Source organism: Zea mays, chromosome 7, assembly GCF_902167145.1.
Source record: "Zea mays cultivar B73 chromosome 7, Zm-B73-REFERENCE-NAM-5.0, whole genome shotgun sequence".
NCBI classification, from domain to species: Eukaryota; Viridiplantae; Streptophyta; class Magnoliopsida; order Poales; family Poaceae; genus Zea; species Zea mays.
The window spans coordinates 100,436,666-100,457,352 of NC_050102.1; the positions used below are offsets into that span (position 1 = coordinate 100,436,666).

Here is a 20,687-nt window from a genome sequence, read left to right on the forward strand (position 1 = left end):
GAAGGCAAGATTATTCCTCGTCGTCTTTCTCCATCTGATTTTGTGGTGATACGAGAAGTGCGTGAGGAGCAGCATACTAAGTATATTGCATTTATCAAGGCTAGAGAGGAGGTGGTAATTAGTCCATGGAAAAAAATATTACATGATTTCTTACGCACAAGGCCCAACACTTCAACTCTACCGGCCAATGTATGATTTACCTTCTTTTCTTTACTTTATATTCCTGGTAGCATACATACATATCACGGTTCATGAATTTTATTTTACTATGTACCCAACTCTCCCTTTTTTAGCACTCTGAGATAAATCTTATGGAGGATTCTTCTTTGCAACACGTATCTACCGATAATACATCACAGAAAGACTCCATGGATGATCAGGTTTACATGCAACCTGAAGACAATAGAAAGCGGAGACTATCTGAAGACACTCTTTTATGTGACAGTGAAGAATCTTTAACCAAAAGAAAACTCGATTTTTCTCAGCCTATTGGTGGTGACAACAGCACAGCTACACTTATTCCTTACCCAACTATTACCGGAAACGAGGATTTTGTTCCATCGTCTTCGGACGTTGCACAAGTAGGAGATGGTGATGATGATGTGACCAATTTTTGCTTGACAAGACGAGAGCCACCAACTTGTGACGTTGCACAAGTAGGAGATGGTGATGATGATGTGACCAATTTTTGTTTGATAAGACGAGAGCCACCAACTTCACCTTTTATTGATTCTTGTGTCGACACAATAGAGTTAGCTGAGGATTATTCAAGCTTCCCCTGCGCCCTACCCTCTGCTGTTAACTTTAGTGACATTGATTCTTTTCTTAATGGTATTATTTTATAAATACATCAATACTTCTTTATCATCATCATCATCGTCATTATTATTATTACTATTAGTATTATTATTACTACTACTAACAATATCCTTTGTTGTTCTATTTCAGGTTGCGATCAATTGTTCGAAAACCAACCTTTGGATATAATTTCTCCTGTTAAGATACACCCTAGCATGGACACCGTTGCAACACTAGAAGATCTTTTCCTCAAGACAACCAGGCAAGCATTGGCAAATGTTCTTGATGGGCTAAATGCCCATACTTTGAGAGATCCTATTCGTTGCGCCAGTCTGTGCCTCGCTTCGTCTTGTCTTACAGGACAATTTGCTAGCATTGCAAGAATTAAAGCTATGCTGGACAAATTAATTACCATTTCCGAACAGCTGCAGAGGACGTATTCTAACTTTGAAGTGGCAAGAAAACAAGACGAACAAAGCTGTAACACCCTGAATTTAGGGGTATAAAATTTCTTTTCTAATATCCACCAAATTCAGGTGTTACTCTCTAAGTTCTTCGCTTTCCTTCTCTTTTTTCTAAAAATGGAGAATTATTTTGTTATATACATTTATATAAATTTTTTTGCGTAGTAAAATAAAATCCAAAAAGGGTCCTTGATTGTTGCATGGCTTGCCGAGACATTGTTTTGTATGTTGTTTTTTTTTGTGGTCGTGTACCCATTTAAACTCATAAAGTATATTTGGATCTTGGATTCAAAAGATATATCTAAATTCGAATAGAATAGATTAAAGGAAAGGGAGAAATAGAAAGCCGCCCCCTCTTCTTGGGCTGCCCGCGTGGCCGGCCCAACGCGCGTGGGCATGGCAAACCGCACGTTGTGCCTTGTGGCTGCGCCTGGAAACCACCATCATTCTCTCTCCCTTTCCCATCTTCTCTCCCTGATGCTCGCAACTGCCACTACCCCTATCACCTGGTGGTTGCCGATCACAGCGCCCAAATCCAAAGCACCCCGGCGAGCGCCCAGACGCCCAGCTTGGCTGTCTCGGCGCGGCCTCTTCTTCTCCGGCGAGTCCTTCGACCAGGTGAGTTCTCCTCCTTTTCTTTGTGTTGGATTGAACCTTCGTAGCGCGTTCTTTTTTCGTCCTCGGCAAACTTGCCATGCAGTTTCGTGACCGAATTGTCCTGCGCGCGTTGTCTAGCTAAGTTGTCGCGCGCTGCTATCCTCGCTCCATCGAGCTTGCGCCTCCCACGCACGCAGCCGCGCCCTGCTTCTCCGACTTGGCATGGCAGCCTGTTGCTCGGCCCCGGCCGACGTGCCCCCTGTGCCGCAGGCCGCTCGACCTGCTCCTCCGGCCTCCGCATACATGCTCCCCTGCGCAGGGCGTGGCGCGGCAGCCGGCCTGCGCGGTAGACACGCCAGCGCGGCGGCTCGCCCGCGTGCTCAGGCATCCGGCCCTGGCTCCCTAGCCTTGGCGCCATGGTCGGCCACTCGGCCAGGCTCCAGCCGCAGCGTGCCTAGGTGCCCAGCGCCCTCACCTCGGCTATGGCCATGGCCAGCCCCCAGCCTAGAGCACCGGCTCCCCCTCCCATGCCCACGTCCCCTCCTTCTCCCTCCCCTTGCTGCTGATTCCATGGAGAAAGATGGATGAAGGAAGAAGAACTTCATGCGATTGGATATGAGAGAAGAAAAGTTCCGTGCACATGAGAGAGAGAAAAGAAAACTGCCCACGTTTCAGCCTGACGTCAGATCCTTTGTGGCTATGTTCCCTATGTCCCTAGGTGTGGCCCTGCATGTGGCAAGTCTTCAGCCAATTATATCACGCCACATGTTTTTCAGTCCCCGGCTAATTGGATATGCGTCATTATTTGCGTTAAATATTCGTTTTAATTCATTCGAGTCATGTTAGCTTCGTAATAACGTTGACAACATGTTAATAACATTATTCTGTTCGTACACAAGTTTTAATTAATTAGTTAATTATTTGTTCATCTGATATTTATTAAAATATCAATATAATTAAACTAATCTATAATTTTAATTTGCGCTTTTATAAATACAAATTAATGTGATTAATGCCAACTTTAATGTTTTCAACTAATATTTGTTTCATGTAAAAGCGACATCTATTTGTGATTTTCGCGTTTCTTCGTGCATGGCGCGCGTGCTATTCGCGCACGTCATAGCGCGTCGGCCACGCGCTGTTTTCAAGCATTGTCGTGTGTCGCGCGCACGATCCACACACATTAGTTAATCGTTTCGCTATAGTCGTTCATGCTTATTAATTAATTCTTGTTTAATCGTTGACTAATCGATAATTCTATTTATCTAAAATATCTTACGCAAATAATTTTGTGCGTTTAATCACAATTTAGTAGTATTCGTTGGTAGCGTCGTCGTTTGTTAGTCGCAAATGGTCAGTTATTTGATATATAATGCGTCGTAAACCCATTTCTACTCGTCTTGGTCGCGTGCTGAGTCGCTCGTCGTTCACGCGTGCCGCGAGCATTGTTTCGTGTATGTCGTGCGCATTGCCGCACGCGTTATTAAATGGTTCCATGTTAGCTGCTCGTATTAACTAAGTAATTCTCGTTCAATTGTCGAGTAATAAAGTAATTGTTCAATCGGATCGAATTTATGAGTTTAATTATGCGATTGTAAATACATAGTAATGTGATTTTTAACCACTTAGATGTTGTATGGAATGTCTAGTTAGTGTTTAGTATAAAAACAACAGTTCAATCGAATCTAGTTTATAATTTCAATTATGCGTCGGTAGATATTTGGTAACGTGTTGTCATGCGTGTCCGTCTCCCGTTGTTCCGCGCATGTCATGTGTGTAGTCGTCGTCTATTTTCTTGTTCGTGCGCGCGCCGCCATGCGTCCGGTCCGCATGTTAAATCATGTGTTGTTTTGCACGTGTCGTTCATGTAAATCGCAATTGGCACGCTTCAATAGGATCACTTCGCCATATCGTTCATGTTAAATACTTGATTAATTGTTTAGTATTCAGTTATTAAAGTAAGAATTTAATTAGAACGAGTCTATAGTTTTAACTCGTGCTTTTATAAATACAAATGTTAATTGACTCGGTTAATACCAGCTTAAATACTTTTATTTATTCGTTTGTTGTTGTTCGCACGCTGCATCGTTTGCGCGTCAGCGTGCTGTTCGCGCACGTAGTCGCGTTGACTCGCGTGTATCACGCACGGTTGTGTGCGTTGTTTCGCGTACGCGCAGCGTGGCGTCGGGGTCCCGACGACATCCGTCTACCCCTAGACGACGTTCGTCTACTGTAGACGACACCCGTCTACCCCCTGAACCCGTTCGTCTACCCCTTCGTCTACCCCTGGAACATCGTTTGACTTTAAAATCTAATTTAAGAATTCGATTTGCACCAACATGATTAATCTTAACTGAAATATTCTTTGTTAATAATTGCTTAGATTAATCATGCTTTTATTTATTAGTTTTTCATGTAGCTTGCCTTGCCACGCGTCTGGTTCGTGTGTCGCGCGACGTCTGCGTGTGATAATAAATTAGTTTCGTTTGTAACTCATGTTGGTAACGTTAACTTGTCGGGTCGCTTATTTTAGATAATTAACTTAAGGTTTGCTCGGCTAATATTCATTAGACTAATATTTATAACTATATTAAATGTGTAGTGTTCCACGTGAGCTTTTATAATAAATATTATCATGGCTAGTATTAACTTAACTACTTTTATTTATTAAATATTTGTTTAGTACAAATGCGTTACCTATTTTATTTTCTCGCCTGTCGCGCGTGCTGTTCCACGCGTGGTGGCGTCCTCGTTTGCGCTGGTCGAGCGTTGTTTCGTGTGTCGTCAGCGTGCTATGTCGCGCGTGTCCGCGCGTCGTTTGCACGCTGTCGTGCTGTTTCACGCGTCATAAATTCATCTCGCAGAATCTATCATTTTAATTAAATTATTTAATTAACAGACATTTGTTAGCGTATCAGATTAATCGAAACTAACTGATGTATAATATTTATGTTTGATCATGTTGAACTAAAAGTTGTTGTTAATACTTGTTTAACGTTAACGCGCTAACTTCTCAACTGTAACTTCGAGTTCGACGTTTCTTTCCCTCGCGTGACCATAGAATCGAGCTCTATTTTATGCTGCATGTTTTTATAACAATTTATCATGTATGGTGTAATGTTCTTATGCATATACATATGTTTGTTTGTTTGTGCCTGTTGGTATTCGTTGTGCGTCGCAAATAGTTTGCGATCCGTTTCCGAGCTTCGAGAGATCGAAGGTCAAGCTTTGGTGACCAAGTGATCAAGCTCCTCGAGCTCTACGAGATTGAAGATTCTGAGCATCTGTTTGGTGAAGGCAAGTGTCCTCTGACCCATTATGTCCTATTCACTTATAATTCACTTTCCCGCAGTATTTAATTGAAATCTAAGGATTGACTAGCTTTGTACTTTACCTTATCCTTGATGACCTTTTTGGGTGATTATGGTTAGCGTTTTGCTATTGCCTTAACTTAATCAATGAACATGATGTGACTATTTATGATACGATACTGTTATCCTGATTATATTGTTGATCTTGTGATACTCTAGGGGGCTCAGGCTGTTTCCTGAGTACCTCTCCGTAAGGACCTGTTCGTTGAGAGACCACCCGGGATAACAGTGCAACCATGAGGGTGGAATGGGGTGCCCTTAGCTAATTAATTAGAGGAACTAGAAGTGTAGTTGCTTCGCCGTCGTGCCGTCAATGGGGTCCAGGCACAGTGCTTGCTCTGCCGAGGCTGAGTGCCGAGGTTCTTTCGTTTTGTTTTTTAGTCACCCTCCTGCGGGGAGAGGTACTGTGTTTATCAAACTGGAGAAACCTAACGGGCAGCTATGACCTCTAGGGAATCTTTGTAAAGGCTTCGTAGTGAATCCCTGGCCATTCACCTTGGGAGTGAATAAGGGTCTTGCAAGCCCGGGCTAGAGAGGGAATCACGGCTCATGGGTAAAGTGTGCGACCTCTGCAGAGGGTAGTGAAACTGATATATCAGCCGTGCTCACGGTTAAGAGCAGCCTTGGGATCCTCTTTGATTAGAGATACGAATGGTTCGAGATACAATGGTTCTATTTATGATTTTGGTTCGATGATGATAATGATGTTCCTCGATGAGGAAATGATTCACGGGTTAGTTATTGCTAAAACCTGGCTTCACTAATAATAAATACCTGACCAACTAAAAGCAACTGCTTGAGCCTAACCCCACATAAAGCTAGTCCACCTCAGCCAAACGGGACATTTGCTGAGTACGTTGATGTGTACTCACCCTTGCTTTCATAAAACACCAGGTTGCCTTTGGTGCAATCTATGCTCAGGTAAAGAAGAAGGTGTCGAGGTGGACCTTCAGGAGTTCCAGGACGTTGATGAGTTCGAGGATTAGGCTAGCGACCTCCCCCAGTCAGCTGCCTGTGGTGGGTTGTTTACGTTGGCTACGTTTCGATTCTGCGTACTTTGATTTATATTATGTAAATAACTCTAGTCTGTAATATTATTACTTACTCTTTATTGTAATTCGAAGCATTGTGCTATGATGAGTCATTTATGTAATCGCTGTGTACGTGAATTTCTGATCCTGGCACGTACATGGTTCGCATTCGGTTTACCTTCAAAACCGGGTGTGACATAAGTGGTATCAAAGCCATGCTGACTGTAGGACCGTTGGCCTAGAGTAGCATTGGCCGTGTTAAGGACTTATTGACTATTACTTCACCTCATCCTTGATTCTGCTTCAAAATATTAGTCACCTCGACTAATTCTATGTTGTGCTCCTATATGCCTCCTTGCCAAAAGTATTTTATTCTAGTATGGTCTATACTTCTCTCAATCTATTAGATCTGATCTCACCTTGTGCTTGCGACATCTTTGTAGATGCCCCTGACCATAACCTTCTTGTCTTTTGGGATTCATTTCTCTTCCATCATTAAATTGCTACCATTTGACCATCTCTATTCCCTTGGTATTGACATGCTTGTATCCCTATATTCTTCAATACTCTTGTTTCAAATGCTTACATCAGAATTTCTACTGCATACTTAAACATTTCAGTTTATATATCCATGATCTTCGTATCTTTTGAGACCCTTTCCTCTTCTGTTGTTAGGTCGTTATCTTTTGGCAATTTTCATTTCCTTAGTCTTGTTGTACTCATGTCCTTGGAGTCTTGCATATTCTCATATTTTTTATGGATGATTATCTTCATACCCCAATGTCTATTTAAGACATTTCAGTTAACCTGCCCTTGACCACCCTTGTTTATTAATGATCCATGAACAACCATTTTATTTTGCACATCCTTGGTGATCTCGTTAATTCCTTGTAACTTCCTTCGGTAATGATTTTTTTACTTCAACTCTTCTGTCGGAACCTCACTTATCTGATCCTTGATTGTTTTCTCCACTTCGCCACTTTGCGAGTCTTGCCTTAACTCTGTCCAGGGTTATGCTTTTCATAATTATCACCCTTACCCTTATCACCTCTATATCTTACCTTAATGTTTATCTTATACCGACCCTTTAAAATCTCCTCTTTTCATCTCAATACTAGCATTATACTTTACCTATTTTTTCCCTTGGTTGTATCCTCTTCCTTGTCGCTTGCTAGTTTTTAACTCCATCCTTTGTTGTGCTTCGGTTGGGTACTACCTTTACCTTTCTCATCTCTCGATCTTACCTTGGTAATTACACTATGTATGTTCTATAAAATCTTCAATATCCTATCCTAGTTTAGGAGCATTGTTTTACTTACCCCACCCTTGGCAATATCCTCTTCTTTACCGCGGGTAAGCCTGGGCGCAAATCCATTCTTTGTTGTACTCATACCACTGGCTCTCCCATGCCTTCATTTTTTTTCTCTCATACCCTTGTTTGTTATCGCCTTTGACCTTGCGATATTGAGGTATTCTACTTAAATGCTTACCTTGAACTTATCCTCTAAAAGCCTCCCCTTTCTTTCAACCCAGTTTGAGAGCTGTGAGTTACCTATCTCTCCCTTGATTTCTTTTCTCTCCTTGTCATCTTACAAGTTTTGACTTAATCCCACCCTTTGTTGTGTTTTTATTCACTATCACCATCACCTTGTCATCCGTCGATCTTTCTTGGACACTCATCTTTATTCCCACTCTTTAAAAATTCCCTCTCTTCTACCTCAATTTGAGAGTGGCAGTTTACCTATCTGGCCCTTGGACGTACCCTCATTTTTTTACTTGCACATCCTGTCTTAACTCCACCCTTTGTGGTATTTATATCCTTGGTTCTTATACCCATTTACCTCATCTTGTACATCCTTGTCCATTATTACCTTTAAACCCTCGTGATACCTATGCCCTTGCCACATGCCTACTTTCAACCTACCCTTTAAAGCCTCCTCCTTTTCATCGCTGTTTGGGGATAATGTCTCACCTACTTCACCATTGATTGCTTCCCCTTCTTTGATGCCTCACAAGTTTTGTCTAAAATACATCCTTGGTTGTGTTTGCCTGTTATCACCTTAACCCTTGTCATCCCTTGATCTTTACCATGATGCTTAGCCTGTACCTACATTTTAAAGCTGCCTCCCCCATTTCATTTCAAGAGCGATGTCTTACCCATCCCGCTCTTGTCTATTACCTTTTCCTCTATCACATTGCAAGTCTTGTCCTAACTCTATCTTTTGGTGTGCTTTTGCCTTTTACCTCCGTTGCCTTTGTAATATCTAGAGATTTCCATGATGCTTATCTTATGCCTACCTTTTGACTTATCATCTTTCCCATCTCGATTTCAAAATGGTGTTTTACCTATCCTGACCTTGATTTCATTCTCTCCCTGTCGGTTCCAATTCTTGCTTCAGCTTCATCCTTTATTATGCTCATGCCCCTATCCTGCATGTTTTATTATTCCCCTTGCCTTTCGATGGCCTTAGAGTAGTTTCCCCTTAGTAAGGAAAGACCACCATTTAATTAGAAGGAACGTATTGCAACGAGACGTTTGTTGTTGTATGCTTGTGTTGTTTGTCTTTGTGTGATGACTGATTTGCTTCTTTGTGATGAGTGTTGATGTGTTGTGGTCCTGGGTCCGCAATGACATCCGTTTACTAGGTGAGTGTCATAGAGTTAAGTAGTTGGGTTCTCCCCCTGCTCTCTCTAATCCGTCTATACTTACCTTTTCTCGCTATTCTTTTCTCTTGCACCTGTCCATTTGGCAACCTCCAACTCCTCCAAATCAGTCAAGATCAGAGTCGGCAACATCTTCACCAAGTGCATATCAACACCCATGTTAAGGGGGTTAGCCGCTAACCCCAATGAAGACAATGCGATCAACATCAACCAACAAGATCAGAGTGGCGCAGCGAAAGCATGTGTGAGTCCTAACCCATAGGTCATAGGATCCTCAAGTATCGTCTTACGTGGTCGTGAACGCCTGAAGATCAAATCAATCAGTCCGTATGTTAAGCTGGCAGAGCCAATGTTGAATCGAAGAAGCTATGAAAAACCGATGAACCAATCTCATTTTCTTGCTAGCTTCTTCTTGAATCTCGAGGGCGAGATTCCTGTTAAGGGGGTTAGATTTGTAACACCCTGAATTTAGGGGTATAAAATTTCTTTTCTAATATCCACCAAATTCAGGTGTTACTCTCTAAGTTCTTCGTTTTCCTTCTCTTTTTTCTAAAAATGGAGAATTATTTTGTTATATACATTTATATAAATTTTTTTGCGTAGTAAAATAAAATCCAAAAAGGGTCCTTGATTGTTGCATGGCTTGCCGAGACATTGTTTTGTATGTTGTTTTTTTTGTGGTCGTGTACCCATTTAAACTCATAAAGTATATTTGGATCTTGGATTCAAAAGATATATCTAAATTCGAATAGAATAGATTAAAGGAAAGGGAGAAATAGAAAGCCGCCCCCTCTTCTTGGGCTGCCCGCGTGGTCGGCCCAACGCGCGTGGGCATGGCAAACCGCACGTCGTGCCTTGTGGCTGCGCCTAGAAACCACTATCATTCTCTCTCCCTTTCCCATCTTCTCTCCCTGATGCTCGCAACTGCCACTACCCCTATCACCTGGTGGTTGCCGATCCCAGCGCCCAAATCCAAAGCACCCCGGCGAGCGCCCAGACGCCCAGCTTGGCTGTCTCGGCGCGACCTCTTCTTCTCCGGCGAGTCCTTCGACCAGGTGAGTTCTCCTCCTTTTCTTTGTGTTGGATTGAACCTTCGTAGCGCGTTCTTTTTTCGTCCTCGGCAAACTTGCCATGCAGTTTCGTGACCGAATTGTCCTGCGCGCGTTGTCTAGCTAAGTTGTCGCGCGCTGCTATCCTCGCTCCATCGAGCTTGCGCCTCCCACGCACGCAGCCGCGCCCTGCTTCTCCAACTTGGCATGGCAGCCTGTTGCTCGGCCCCGGCCGACGTGCCCCCTGTGCCGCAGGCCGCTCGACCTGCTCCTCCGGCCTCCGCATACATGCTCCCCTGCGCAGGGCGTGGCGCGGCAGCCGGCCTGCGCGGTAGACACGCCAGCGCGGCGGCTCGCCCGTGTGGTCAGGCATCCGGCCCTGGCTCCCTAGCCTTGGCGCCATGGTCGGCCACTCGGCCAGGCTCCAGCCGCAGCGTGCCTAGGTGCCCAGCGCCCTCACCTCGGCTATGGCCATGGCCAGCCCCCAGCCTAGAGCACCGGCTCCCCCTCCCATGCCCACGTCCCCTCCTTCTCCCTCCCCTTGCTGCTGATTCCATGGAGAAAGATGGATGAAGGAAGAAGAACTTCATGCGATTGGATATGAGAGAAGAAAAGTTTCGTGCACATGAGAGAGAGAAAAGAAAACTGCCCACGTTTCAGCCTGACGTCAGATCCTTTGTGGCTATGTTCCCTATGTCCCTAGGTGTGGCCCTGCATGTGGCAAGTCTTCAGCCAATTATATCACGCCACATGTTTTTCAGTCCCCGGCTAATTGGATATGCGTCATTATTTGCGTTAAATATTCGTTTTAATTCATTCGAGTCATGTTAGCTTCGTAATAACGTTGACAACATGTTAATAACATTATTCTGTTCGTACACAAGTTTTAATTAATTAGTTAATTATTTGTTCATCTGATATTTATTAAAATATCAATATAATTAAACTAATCTATAATTTTAATTTGCGCTTTTATAAATACAAATTAATGTGATTAATGCCAACTTTAATGTTTTCAACTAATATTTGTTTCATGTAAAAGCGACATCTATTTGTGATTTTCGCGTTTCTTCGTGCATGGCGCGCGTGCTATTCGCGCACGTCATAGCGCGTCGGCCACGCGCTGTTTTCAAGCATTGTCGTGTGTCGCGCGCACGATCCACACACATTAGTTAATCGTTTCGCTATAGTCGTTCATGCTTATTAATTAATTCTTGTTTAATCGTTGACTAATCGATAATTCTATTTATCTAAAATATCTTACGCAAATAATTTTGTGCGTTTAATCACAATTTAGTAGTATTCGTTGGTAGCGTCGTTTGTTAGCCGCAAATGGTCAGTTATTTGATATATAATGCGTCGTAAACCCATTTCTACTCGTCTTGGTCGCGTGCTGAGTCGCTCGTCGTTCACGCGTGCCGCGAGCATTGTTTCGTGTATGTCGTGCGCATTGCCGCACGCGTTATTAAATGGTTCCATGTTAGTTGCTCGTATTAACTAAGTAATTCTCGTTCAATTGTCGAGTAATAAAGTAATTGTTCAATCGGATCGAATTTATGAGTTTAATTATGCGATTGTAAATACATAGTAATGTGATTTTTAACCACTTAGATGTTGTATGGAATGTCTAGTTAGTGTTTAGTATAAAAACAACAGTTCAATCGAATCTAGTTTATAATTTCAATTATGCGTCGGTAGATATTTGGTAACGTGTTGTCATGCGTGTCCGTCTCCCGTTGTTCCGCGCATGTCATGTGTGTAGTCGTCGTCTATTTTCTTGTTCGTGCGCGCGCCGCCATGCGTCCGGTCCGCATGTTAAATCATGTGTTGTTTTGCACGTGTCGTTCATGTAAATCGCAATTGGCACGCTTCAATAGGATCACTTCGCCATATCGTTCATGTTAAATACTTGATTAATTGTTTAGTATTCAGTTATTAAAGTAAGAATTTAATTAGAACGAGTCTATAGTTTTAACTCGTGCTTTTATAAATACAAATGTTAATTGACTCGGTTAATACCAGCTTAAATACTTTTATTTATTCGTTTGTTGTTGTTCGCACGCTGCATCGTTTGCGCGTCAGCGTGCTGTTCGCGCACGTAGTCGCGTTGACTCGCGTGTATCACGCACGGTTGTGTGCGTTGTTTCGCGTACGCGCAGCGTGGCGTCGGGGTCCCGACGACATCCGTCTACCCCTAGACGACGTTCGTCTACTGTAGACGACGCCCGTCTACCCCCTGAACCCGTTCGTCTACCCCTTCGTCTACCCCTGGAACATCGTTTGACTTTAAAATCTAATTTAAGAATTCGATTTGCACCAACATGATTAATCTTAACTGAAATATTCTTTGTTAATAATTGCTTAGATTAATCATGCTTTTATTTATTAGTTTTTCATGTAGCTTGCCTTGCCACGCGTCTGGTTCGTGTGTCGCGCGACGTCTGCGTGTGATAATAAATTAGTTTCGTTTGTAACTCATGTTGGTAACGTTAACTTGTCGGGTCGCTTATTTTAGATAATTAACTTAAGGTTTGCTCGGCTAATATTCATTAGACTAATATTTATAACTATATTAAATGTGTAGTGTTCCACGTGAGCTTTTATAATAAATATTATCATGGCTAGTATTAACTTAACTACTTTTATTTATTAAATATTTGTTTAGTACAAATACGTTACCTATTTTATTTTCTCGCCTGTCGCGCGTGCTGTTCCACGCGTGGTGGCGTCCTCGTTTGCGCTGGTCGAGCGTTGTTTCGTGTGTCGTCAGCGTGCTATGTCGCGCGTGTCCGCGCGTCGTTTGCACGCTGTCGTGCTGTTTCACGCGTCATAAATTCATCTCGCTTAGAATCTATCATTTTAATTAAATTATTTAATTAACAGACATTTGTTAGCGTATCAGATTAATCGAAACTAACTGATGTATAATATTTATGTTTGATCATGTTGAACTAAAAGTTGTTGTTAATACTTGTTTAACGTTAACGCGCTAACTTCTCAACCGTAACTTCGAGTTCGACGTTTCTTTCCCTCTCGTGACCATAGAATCGAGCTCTATTTTATGCTGCATGTTTTTATAACAATTTATCATGTATGGTGTAATGTTCTTATGCATATATATATGTTTGTTTGTTTGTGCCTGTTGGTATTCGTTGTGCGTCGCAAATAGTTTGTGATCCGTTTCCGAGCTTCGAGAGATCGAAGGTCAAGCTTTGGTGACCAAGTGATCAAGCTCCTCGAGCTCTACGAGATTGAAGATTCTGAGCATCTGTTTGGTGAAGGCAAGTGTCCTCTGACCCATTATGTCCTATTCACTTATAATTCACTTTCCCGCAGTATTTAATTGAAATCTAAGGATTGACTAGCTTTATACTTTACCTTATCCTTGATGACCTTTTTGGGTGATTATGGTTAGCGTTTTGCTATTGCCTTAACTTAATCAATGAACATGATGTGACTATTTATGATACGATACCGTTATCCTGATTATATTGTTGATCTTGTGATACTCTAGGGGGCTCAGGTTGTTTCCTGAGTACCTCTCCGTAAGGACCTGTTCGTTGAGAGACCACCCGGGATAACAGTGCAACCATGAGGGTGGAATGGGGTGCCCTTAGCTAATTAATTAGAGGAACTAGAAGTGTAGTTGCTTCGTCGTCGTGCCGTCAATGGGGTCCAGGCACAGTGCTTGCTCTGCCGAGGCTGAGTGCCGAGGTTCTTTCGTTTTGTTTTTTAGTCACCCTCCTGCGGGGAGAGGTACTGTGTTTATCAAACTGGAGAAACCTAACGGGCAGCTATGACCTCTAGGGAATCTTTGTAAAGGCTTCGTAGTGAATCCCTGGCCATTCACCTTGGGAGTGAATAAGGGTCTTGCAAGCCCGGGCTAGAGAGGGAATCACGCTCATGGGTAAAGTGTGCGACCTCTGCAGAGGGTAGTGAAACTGATATATCAGTCGTGCTCACGGTTAAGAGCAGCCTTGGGGTCCTCTTTGATTAGAGATACGAATGGTTCGAGATACAATGGTTCTATTTATGATTTTGGTTCGATGATGATAATGATGTTCCTCGATGAGGAAATGATTCACGGGTTAGTTATTGCTAAAACCTGGCTTCACTAATAATAAATACCTGACCAACTAAAAGCAACTGCTTGAGCCTAACCCCACATAAAGCTAGTCCACCTCAGCCAAACGGGACATTTGCTGAGTACGTTGATGTGTACTCACCCTTGCTTTCACAAAACACCAGGTTGCCTTTGGTGCAATCTATGCTCAGGTAAAGAAGAAGGTGTCGAGGTGGACCTTCAGGAGTTCCAGGACGTTGATGAGTTCGAGGATTAGGCTAGTGACCTCCCCCAGTCAGCTGCCTGTGGTGGGTTGTTTACGTTGGCTACGTTTCGATTCTGCGTACTTTGATTTATATTATGTAAATGACTCTAGTCTGTAATATTATTACTTACTCTTTATTGTAATTCGAAGCATTGTGCTATGATGAGTCATTTATGTAATCGCTGTGTACGTGAATTTCTGATCCTGGCACGTACATGGTTCGCATTCGGTTTACCTTCAAAACCGGGTGTGACAAAAGCACTGTTGAAATCAAGCAGGCGCTTGACGTCCAAAGGGAAGCTCTTCGCACTGTTGATGAGGAATTGGCCTCTGCTGAAAAGCAGCGGGCAGAAACCATGACGACAATTGAGAAACTTAATCAAATTTTAATGGAGGTAGAGCAAAAGAGAGCGCGACTTGAGGAAATGTGTTCTACTTCAGATTTGGAGGTGAGGAAATTAGAGCAGGACTTGTGTGATGCAATTGCAGACGCGAGCAAGAAGGCTATTGATGTTTTTCAGAAGGAAACAACAGAACTGAATCAGCAGGCTGAGCAACTTCTTATTGATTTAAATAGTTGTTGATCTAGCAGTAACTAGGGTCCCGACTGTTTGGGACGATCTATGAATGTTATTTCTCTTTATCATTATCAAACGTTTGTTTGTTTTCTTCATTTAATCATGAACGTGTTAGACCTTTTATTATATATCTTTTTTTGTAGAAATAAAAATATTCTATATGGCGTCTTTTTTTTGTAATATACTCTGTGGCGTGTCCTTTTGTGTGTGTGTTTGGCGTTCGTATGGTAATGTAATATATCCATTTATTTGTTTCTTTATTCTGCTCACAACAATAGAATTTATATATATTTAGTCACTCGTAATCTAGGCTCAGTGAGCTCCATCATACCTGAATTTTATCGATGAACTATGTGATTTTTAAGCTCATAAAAAAATGGAGCATGTTTTTTTTTGCTTACAATTTAAGCTCATGAGCGATGGAGCATGTGTACTTTTTTGTTGCTTATAGTTTAGGCTCATGAAGTATTGGAGCGTATGGTGGATTTATTTTTTGTTTTTGGCGCTTGCAGTTTAGGCTCATGAAGCATTGGAGCATATGGTGGATTTTTTTTATTATTTATTTCTCGCTAACAGTTTAAGCTCATGAGTGATGGAGCATGTATGTTTTTTTATTGCTTACAGTTTAGGCTCATGAAGCGTTGGAGCATATGATGGATTTATTTTTATTATTTATTTCTCACTAACAGTTTAAGCTCATGAGCGATGGAGCATATAATAATAATATTTTTTAAGCATAGTAGCGTTTTAAGAATTTTCCATTTATTGGTGGAGGGCAATATTCGCCGTCGGCAGAAATAATTCGATATGCACCACTTGAATAAACATCCTTTACTACATACGGGCCTTCCCATTTAGGCTCAAATTTTCCTTTTATTCGATGAGTAATATTCATGGGGCGGATAACTGCTAGCACCAGGTCCCCCTGTTTAAATGATCTTCTTTTTAATCGCTTATCAAAAGCTCGAGACATCCTAGCTTGGTATGCTTCCAAGTTTTGCAATGCATGAAGCCGCTTTTCCTCCAAGTTGTCTAATTCTTTTAAGCGCAATTTTGTCGCTTCCTCTTCTGTGAGTTTTTCTTGAATGGCAACACGTAAAGAAGCGATTTGTACTTCTAATGGTAGGACAGCTTCTCCCCCATATACAAGGGAGTAGGGGGTCATCCCTGTTGCCGTTCGCGTCGTAACTCTATACGCCCACAACGACTCTAGTAGCTTTTCATGCCAGTGCCTCTTATTATGTGAGACCATCTTTTTAAGCAATTTGCATAACACTTTATTAAATGCTTCCGCTTGACCATTAGCGAACGGGTTATATCCAGTAGAGAAACTATGCTTGATTTTAAATTTGGCACACATCCTCTCGATTTGTTTACTCCTAAAATTTGACCCATTATCAGATATCATTCTACTTGGCACACCAAATCGATATATGAGATTAGTTCTTATGAAATTTTCTACATTTTCAGCTTTTACCTCTTTTAATGCCACAACTTCTGCCCATTTGGAGAAATAGTCAGTAGCGGCTAAAATAAATCTATGTCCTTTGGATGATGGTGGGTGAATCGGTCCAACTACATCCATCCCCCACATTTCAAATGGCCAGGACATGTTAGTGGGATGTAATGGTTCATGTGGTTGGTGTATAAAGTTGCCATGTATTTGACACTCATGGCACTTTTTCGCGAATTTCATGCAATCATCGAACATGGTAGGCCAATAATAGCCTAAATGTTTAAGTTGATAATGTAGTTTAGGTCCGGATTGATGCGCTCCGCACACTCCAGCATGGACTTCTTTTAAGGCCTCTATCACTTCATCTCCAGCAAGGCAACGAAGTAGCATGCCATCACTTGAACGCCGATAAAGCGTATCATTTATGCAGGTGTAGTTAATTGATCTTTTCCTAAGCCTAGACCTCTCATTTGAATTGAGGGGCAAGTATCCATGGAGTAAATATTCGAGGAATGGCGTTCGCCAATCCCCCATCTCAATCTCACAAGTTTCTATATTTGTTGCAAAGATGGATGATATGTCTTCTTCCTCTTCCAATATAGGAAGGACTCTACATTCCTCCACATGTACATCCATTGTGTCATGTGGATTTAGTGACATGCTAGCAGCTAGACTGGCTAGTGCATCTGCCTTTTCATTTTTATTCCGTACAACATGCTGAACTTTTAAATCGGCAAACATGGATATAAGCGTTTTTGCTTTTCTAAAATATGGTATAAGACCTTGTTTTTTAATAGTATATACTCCCAATAATTGATTAACTATTAATTGAGAATCTCCGTAGACATGGAGTGTGCTTATACCCATACTAAGGGCTATTTCGAGGCCAATGATGAGAGCCTCATATTCAGCGGCATTATTCGAAACCGCTGAGGTTAATGTGAAGGAGTATGGAATGATTCCATCATCAGGCGTCATAAAGACGACCCCAGCACCTGCGCCAGATTTTCGACTTGCGCCATCGAAATACATCTGCCATATATGATCAGGTATCTCAATGGCAAAAACCTCTTCATCAGGCAAATCATCGTCAATGGGAAAATCATCAGGGATATGGTGTGCAACTAAGAAATTGGCCAATCCTTGTCCTTTAATGGCCTTCTGAGGCACAAACACAATGTCAAATTGTGAGAGTAACATCGCCCACTTAGCTAACCTACCCGATAATGTCATTTTGCTTAAAATATATCTGAGCGGGTCTGCTCTCGAAACAAGTTGTACCGTATGTTCTAACATATAATGGCGAAGCTTTTGTGCAGCAAATACAAGTGCTAAACATATTTTTTCTATGTCAGGATAATTACACTCTGCCCCCAGTAGGGTGCGGCTGAGATAGTACAGGGATACTTCCTTCCCTGTGTCATTGTTTTGTGCTAAAAGGGCACCTAATGAGGTAGGCATGGCCGCTGTGTATAAGATCAATGGTTGCCCTTTGATTGGGGGCACACAGGACAAGAGGATTTGTTAAATATTGTTTAATATCCTCGAACGCATTTTGACATGCTTGGTCCCATTGAAATGGGACCCCTTTTTTCATCAGGCGGGAAAAAGGTTTGCATCTCCCGGATAAATTTGAGATAAATCTCCTAATATAAGCCAAGTGACCTTGGAGGCTTTTTAATTCATGCAAATTTCTAGGTTGTGGCATATTTACGATTGCCTTTATTTTGGCTGGGTCAATCTCAATGCCACGCTTTGTGACTATGAAGCCAAGGAATTTGCCCGACGCAACTCCAAAAGCGCACTTCATGGGGTTCATTTTCAACTTATGTTGCCTAAGTCGTTTAAATACTATTGCTAAATTTTCTAAATGCTCTTGCTCATGCTTGGATTTTACGACTATATCGTCTATATAGCACTCAACGATATCATATAATAAACCTTCGAGTACGATAGTCATGGCTCTTTGATATGTAGCGCCCGCATTTTTCAATCCAAATGGCATCACCTTATAACAGTATATGCCTTTGGGTGTTCGAAATGCCGTTAACTCCTCATCCTCTGGGGCCATTTTTATTTGGTTATATCCAGAGAAACCATCCATGAAAGAAAATATTTCATATCCCATGGTGGCATCTATGAGTATCTCAGAAATTGGAATTGGAAAATCGTCTTTTGGGCACGCTTTATTCAAATCTCTAAAATCTACACATATACGAATTTGCCCATTTTTCTTTTGCACAGGCACAATGCTAGAAACCCACTTAGGGTATTTTACTTCCCTAATGAAATCTACAGCTATGAGTTTATCAACTTCAGCTTCAATTTTTGGAAGGAGCTCCGGTCGATATCTTCTTTGCCCTTGCTTGATAGGACAAGCGTCCTTATTTACAGCCAGTTTATGCACCGCAACCATTGGGTCCAAACCTGGCATTTCTTCATAGGACCAAGCAAACACATCCCTGTTAGCAGAAAGAAATTTATGATACTCTTTCTTACTCTTTATAGACAAATGTTCGCTAATAAAGATTGGTTGAGGGTCATCAGGTGTACCAATATTAATTTCCTCCAACTCATCAACAGTTGACTGGTTTCCATCTTCCATTTGGGAAGATGCTGTTGTAGCGTCAATTGGCTCGATAGAGGTCATATGAACCTCATAACCTAGCCCATATTTTGTTTCCTTTAATGCTTGATCTTCATGTAATGCATCAAGCTGAGCTTGGGACATCATCTTTTCAAATGGCGCAAGCTGCCCTCGGCCATCACATAGTGAAGGGCCAATAGATGTATCATAGTCCATCTGTTGCATCATATAAAGCACTCTATTATCATATAAGGTGATAGGTAAAGTTTCATCATCTCTATCCAATAACGTGACTTGTGCAGCTACCTTATTTTTATCATGTTTCTCAATTTTCGCTTCATTTATTCTATATTGTACCAAAGGAGGTAAAGGTGTCGGGAATGTGGTACCTTTATAATTGTGTGCTTTATTTATAACACGAAATATTGGATCTTTCTTTTTTCTTTGGTCGCTTGGTATGTATTGGTATCTCTTTTGATTTACTGAAGACTTCCCAGTGTCCCTATCAGGCAAGTATTGAACTGACGATGATATTGTTTTCGGTTTTGAGATCTTATCAACTGGCTCAAAATAGAATTTGGCATCAGCATAGAAAGTCTCTGCCACTGTGAATGGCTTTTCGTCCGCAAAAATTCGCACTATGTCCCCCGAGGTATCTTTGTATTTAATACATTGATGGAGAGTAGATGGAACAACCTTATTTTCATGCAACCATGGACGTCCGATCAATGCATTGTACGAGGTAGCCGCATCAATCACATGGAAATTCACATATATCACAAGCTTTTCTAACTTTAGCACAAGGGAAATTGTTCCCAATGCTTCCTGGCCAGACTGGTTAAAACCATGAATAATTACGTTAGACTGGCTTAAATCACCAGCGGAGTACCCTATTCTTTTAAGAGTACGCAGAGGTAACAAATTAATAGCTGAACCACCATCAATCATGATACGGTTAATGACTAAGTCATCAATCTCACCAAGCATGAGAAGGGGTCTATTATGTTTCTTGTTCCCCAATAACAAATCTTTATCAGCAAAAGTCATGTTTTGAGTTTGAGCTAATTCTGCTTCCACTTGGGAAACTTCGGCTCTATAATCTTCTGGAAAGGATAATGCAGTAACAAATGCTTTACGCAAATCGGGAGAAAGACACAAGGCATCATACACAGAAAGCATAGCTGGTATTTTCTTCAAGTGTGCAACTACATCATACTTGACAGACACATTTGATACATGGCCAGTCACACTTCTCGGAGTTACATTCTCATTTTGGGGATTTCGTGGCTGAGACGAACTAGGCAGTTGGCGGCCTGATCTAAGCTGTATTTCATCAACTTCTGGCACTTCTTCCTCGGGGAAGTAAAGTGGTTCATCATCATCCTCAAATACTCCGATGGCGAAAGTGTCATACTCCTCCATTGGGTTGTGCTCGTGCTTCTCTACATTTAAGGAGATGCACGGGCCTTCACCCTTTTCCATCACTCGTCGTAGAGCAAGTCGTCTTGAGAATTGCTGTCGACGCTTTCTTGATCTTTGTGGCGTGGAGGTTCCACCTCTTGGGGTGTGGATCCACCAGCGGAGAGCCTTGCTTTCATGCTTGGACTCAACTTGCTGTTTTGGATATCCTGGCATAGTCACATTCACATTCTCAGGGTTTGATATCATCATAAATTGATCATACATGTATTGATCATAGTTTGGTGACATATTTAAAGTTGTATAACTCACCAAATCATTTCGAAAAGTGGCGACATTTGATGT

At 41.9% G+C, this 20,687-nt stretch overlaps 2 protein-coding genes across 2 annotated transcripts; both read left to right on the forward strand.

Annotated features, from left to right (window-relative positions):
• Nucleotides 1-1,378: 1,378 nt before the first annotated feature.
• Nucleotides 1,379-6,399, forward strand: LOC118472951 (uncharacterized). Its single transcript, XM_035960971.1, has 3 exons — nucleotides 1,379-1,880; nucleotides 5,045-5,156; nucleotides 6,125-6,399. The coding sequence occupies exons 1-3, from the start codon at nucleotides 1,659-1,661 to the stop codon at nucleotides 6,214-6,216; spliced, it is 426 nt and encodes a 141-aa protein (XP_035816864.1). The 5' UTR covers nucleotides 1,379-1,658; the 3' UTR covers nucleotides 6,217-6,399.
• A 2,703-nt stretch (nucleotides 6,400-9,102) lies between these two features.
• On the forward strand, nucleotides 9,103-15,060 carry LOC118472952 (uncharacterized). The gene is made up of 3 exons (XM_035960972.1): nucleotides 9,103-9,980; nucleotides 13,144-13,255; nucleotides 14,223-15,060. Exons 1-3 carry the CDS (start codon nucleotides 9,759-9,761, stop codon nucleotides 14,312-14,314), a joined length of 426 nt encoding a protein of 141 aa, XP_035816865.1. The 5' UTR covers nucleotides 9,103-9,758; the 3' UTR covers nucleotides 14,315-15,060.
• The last annotated feature ends 5,627 nt before the right edge of the window (nucleotides 15,061-20,687 follow it).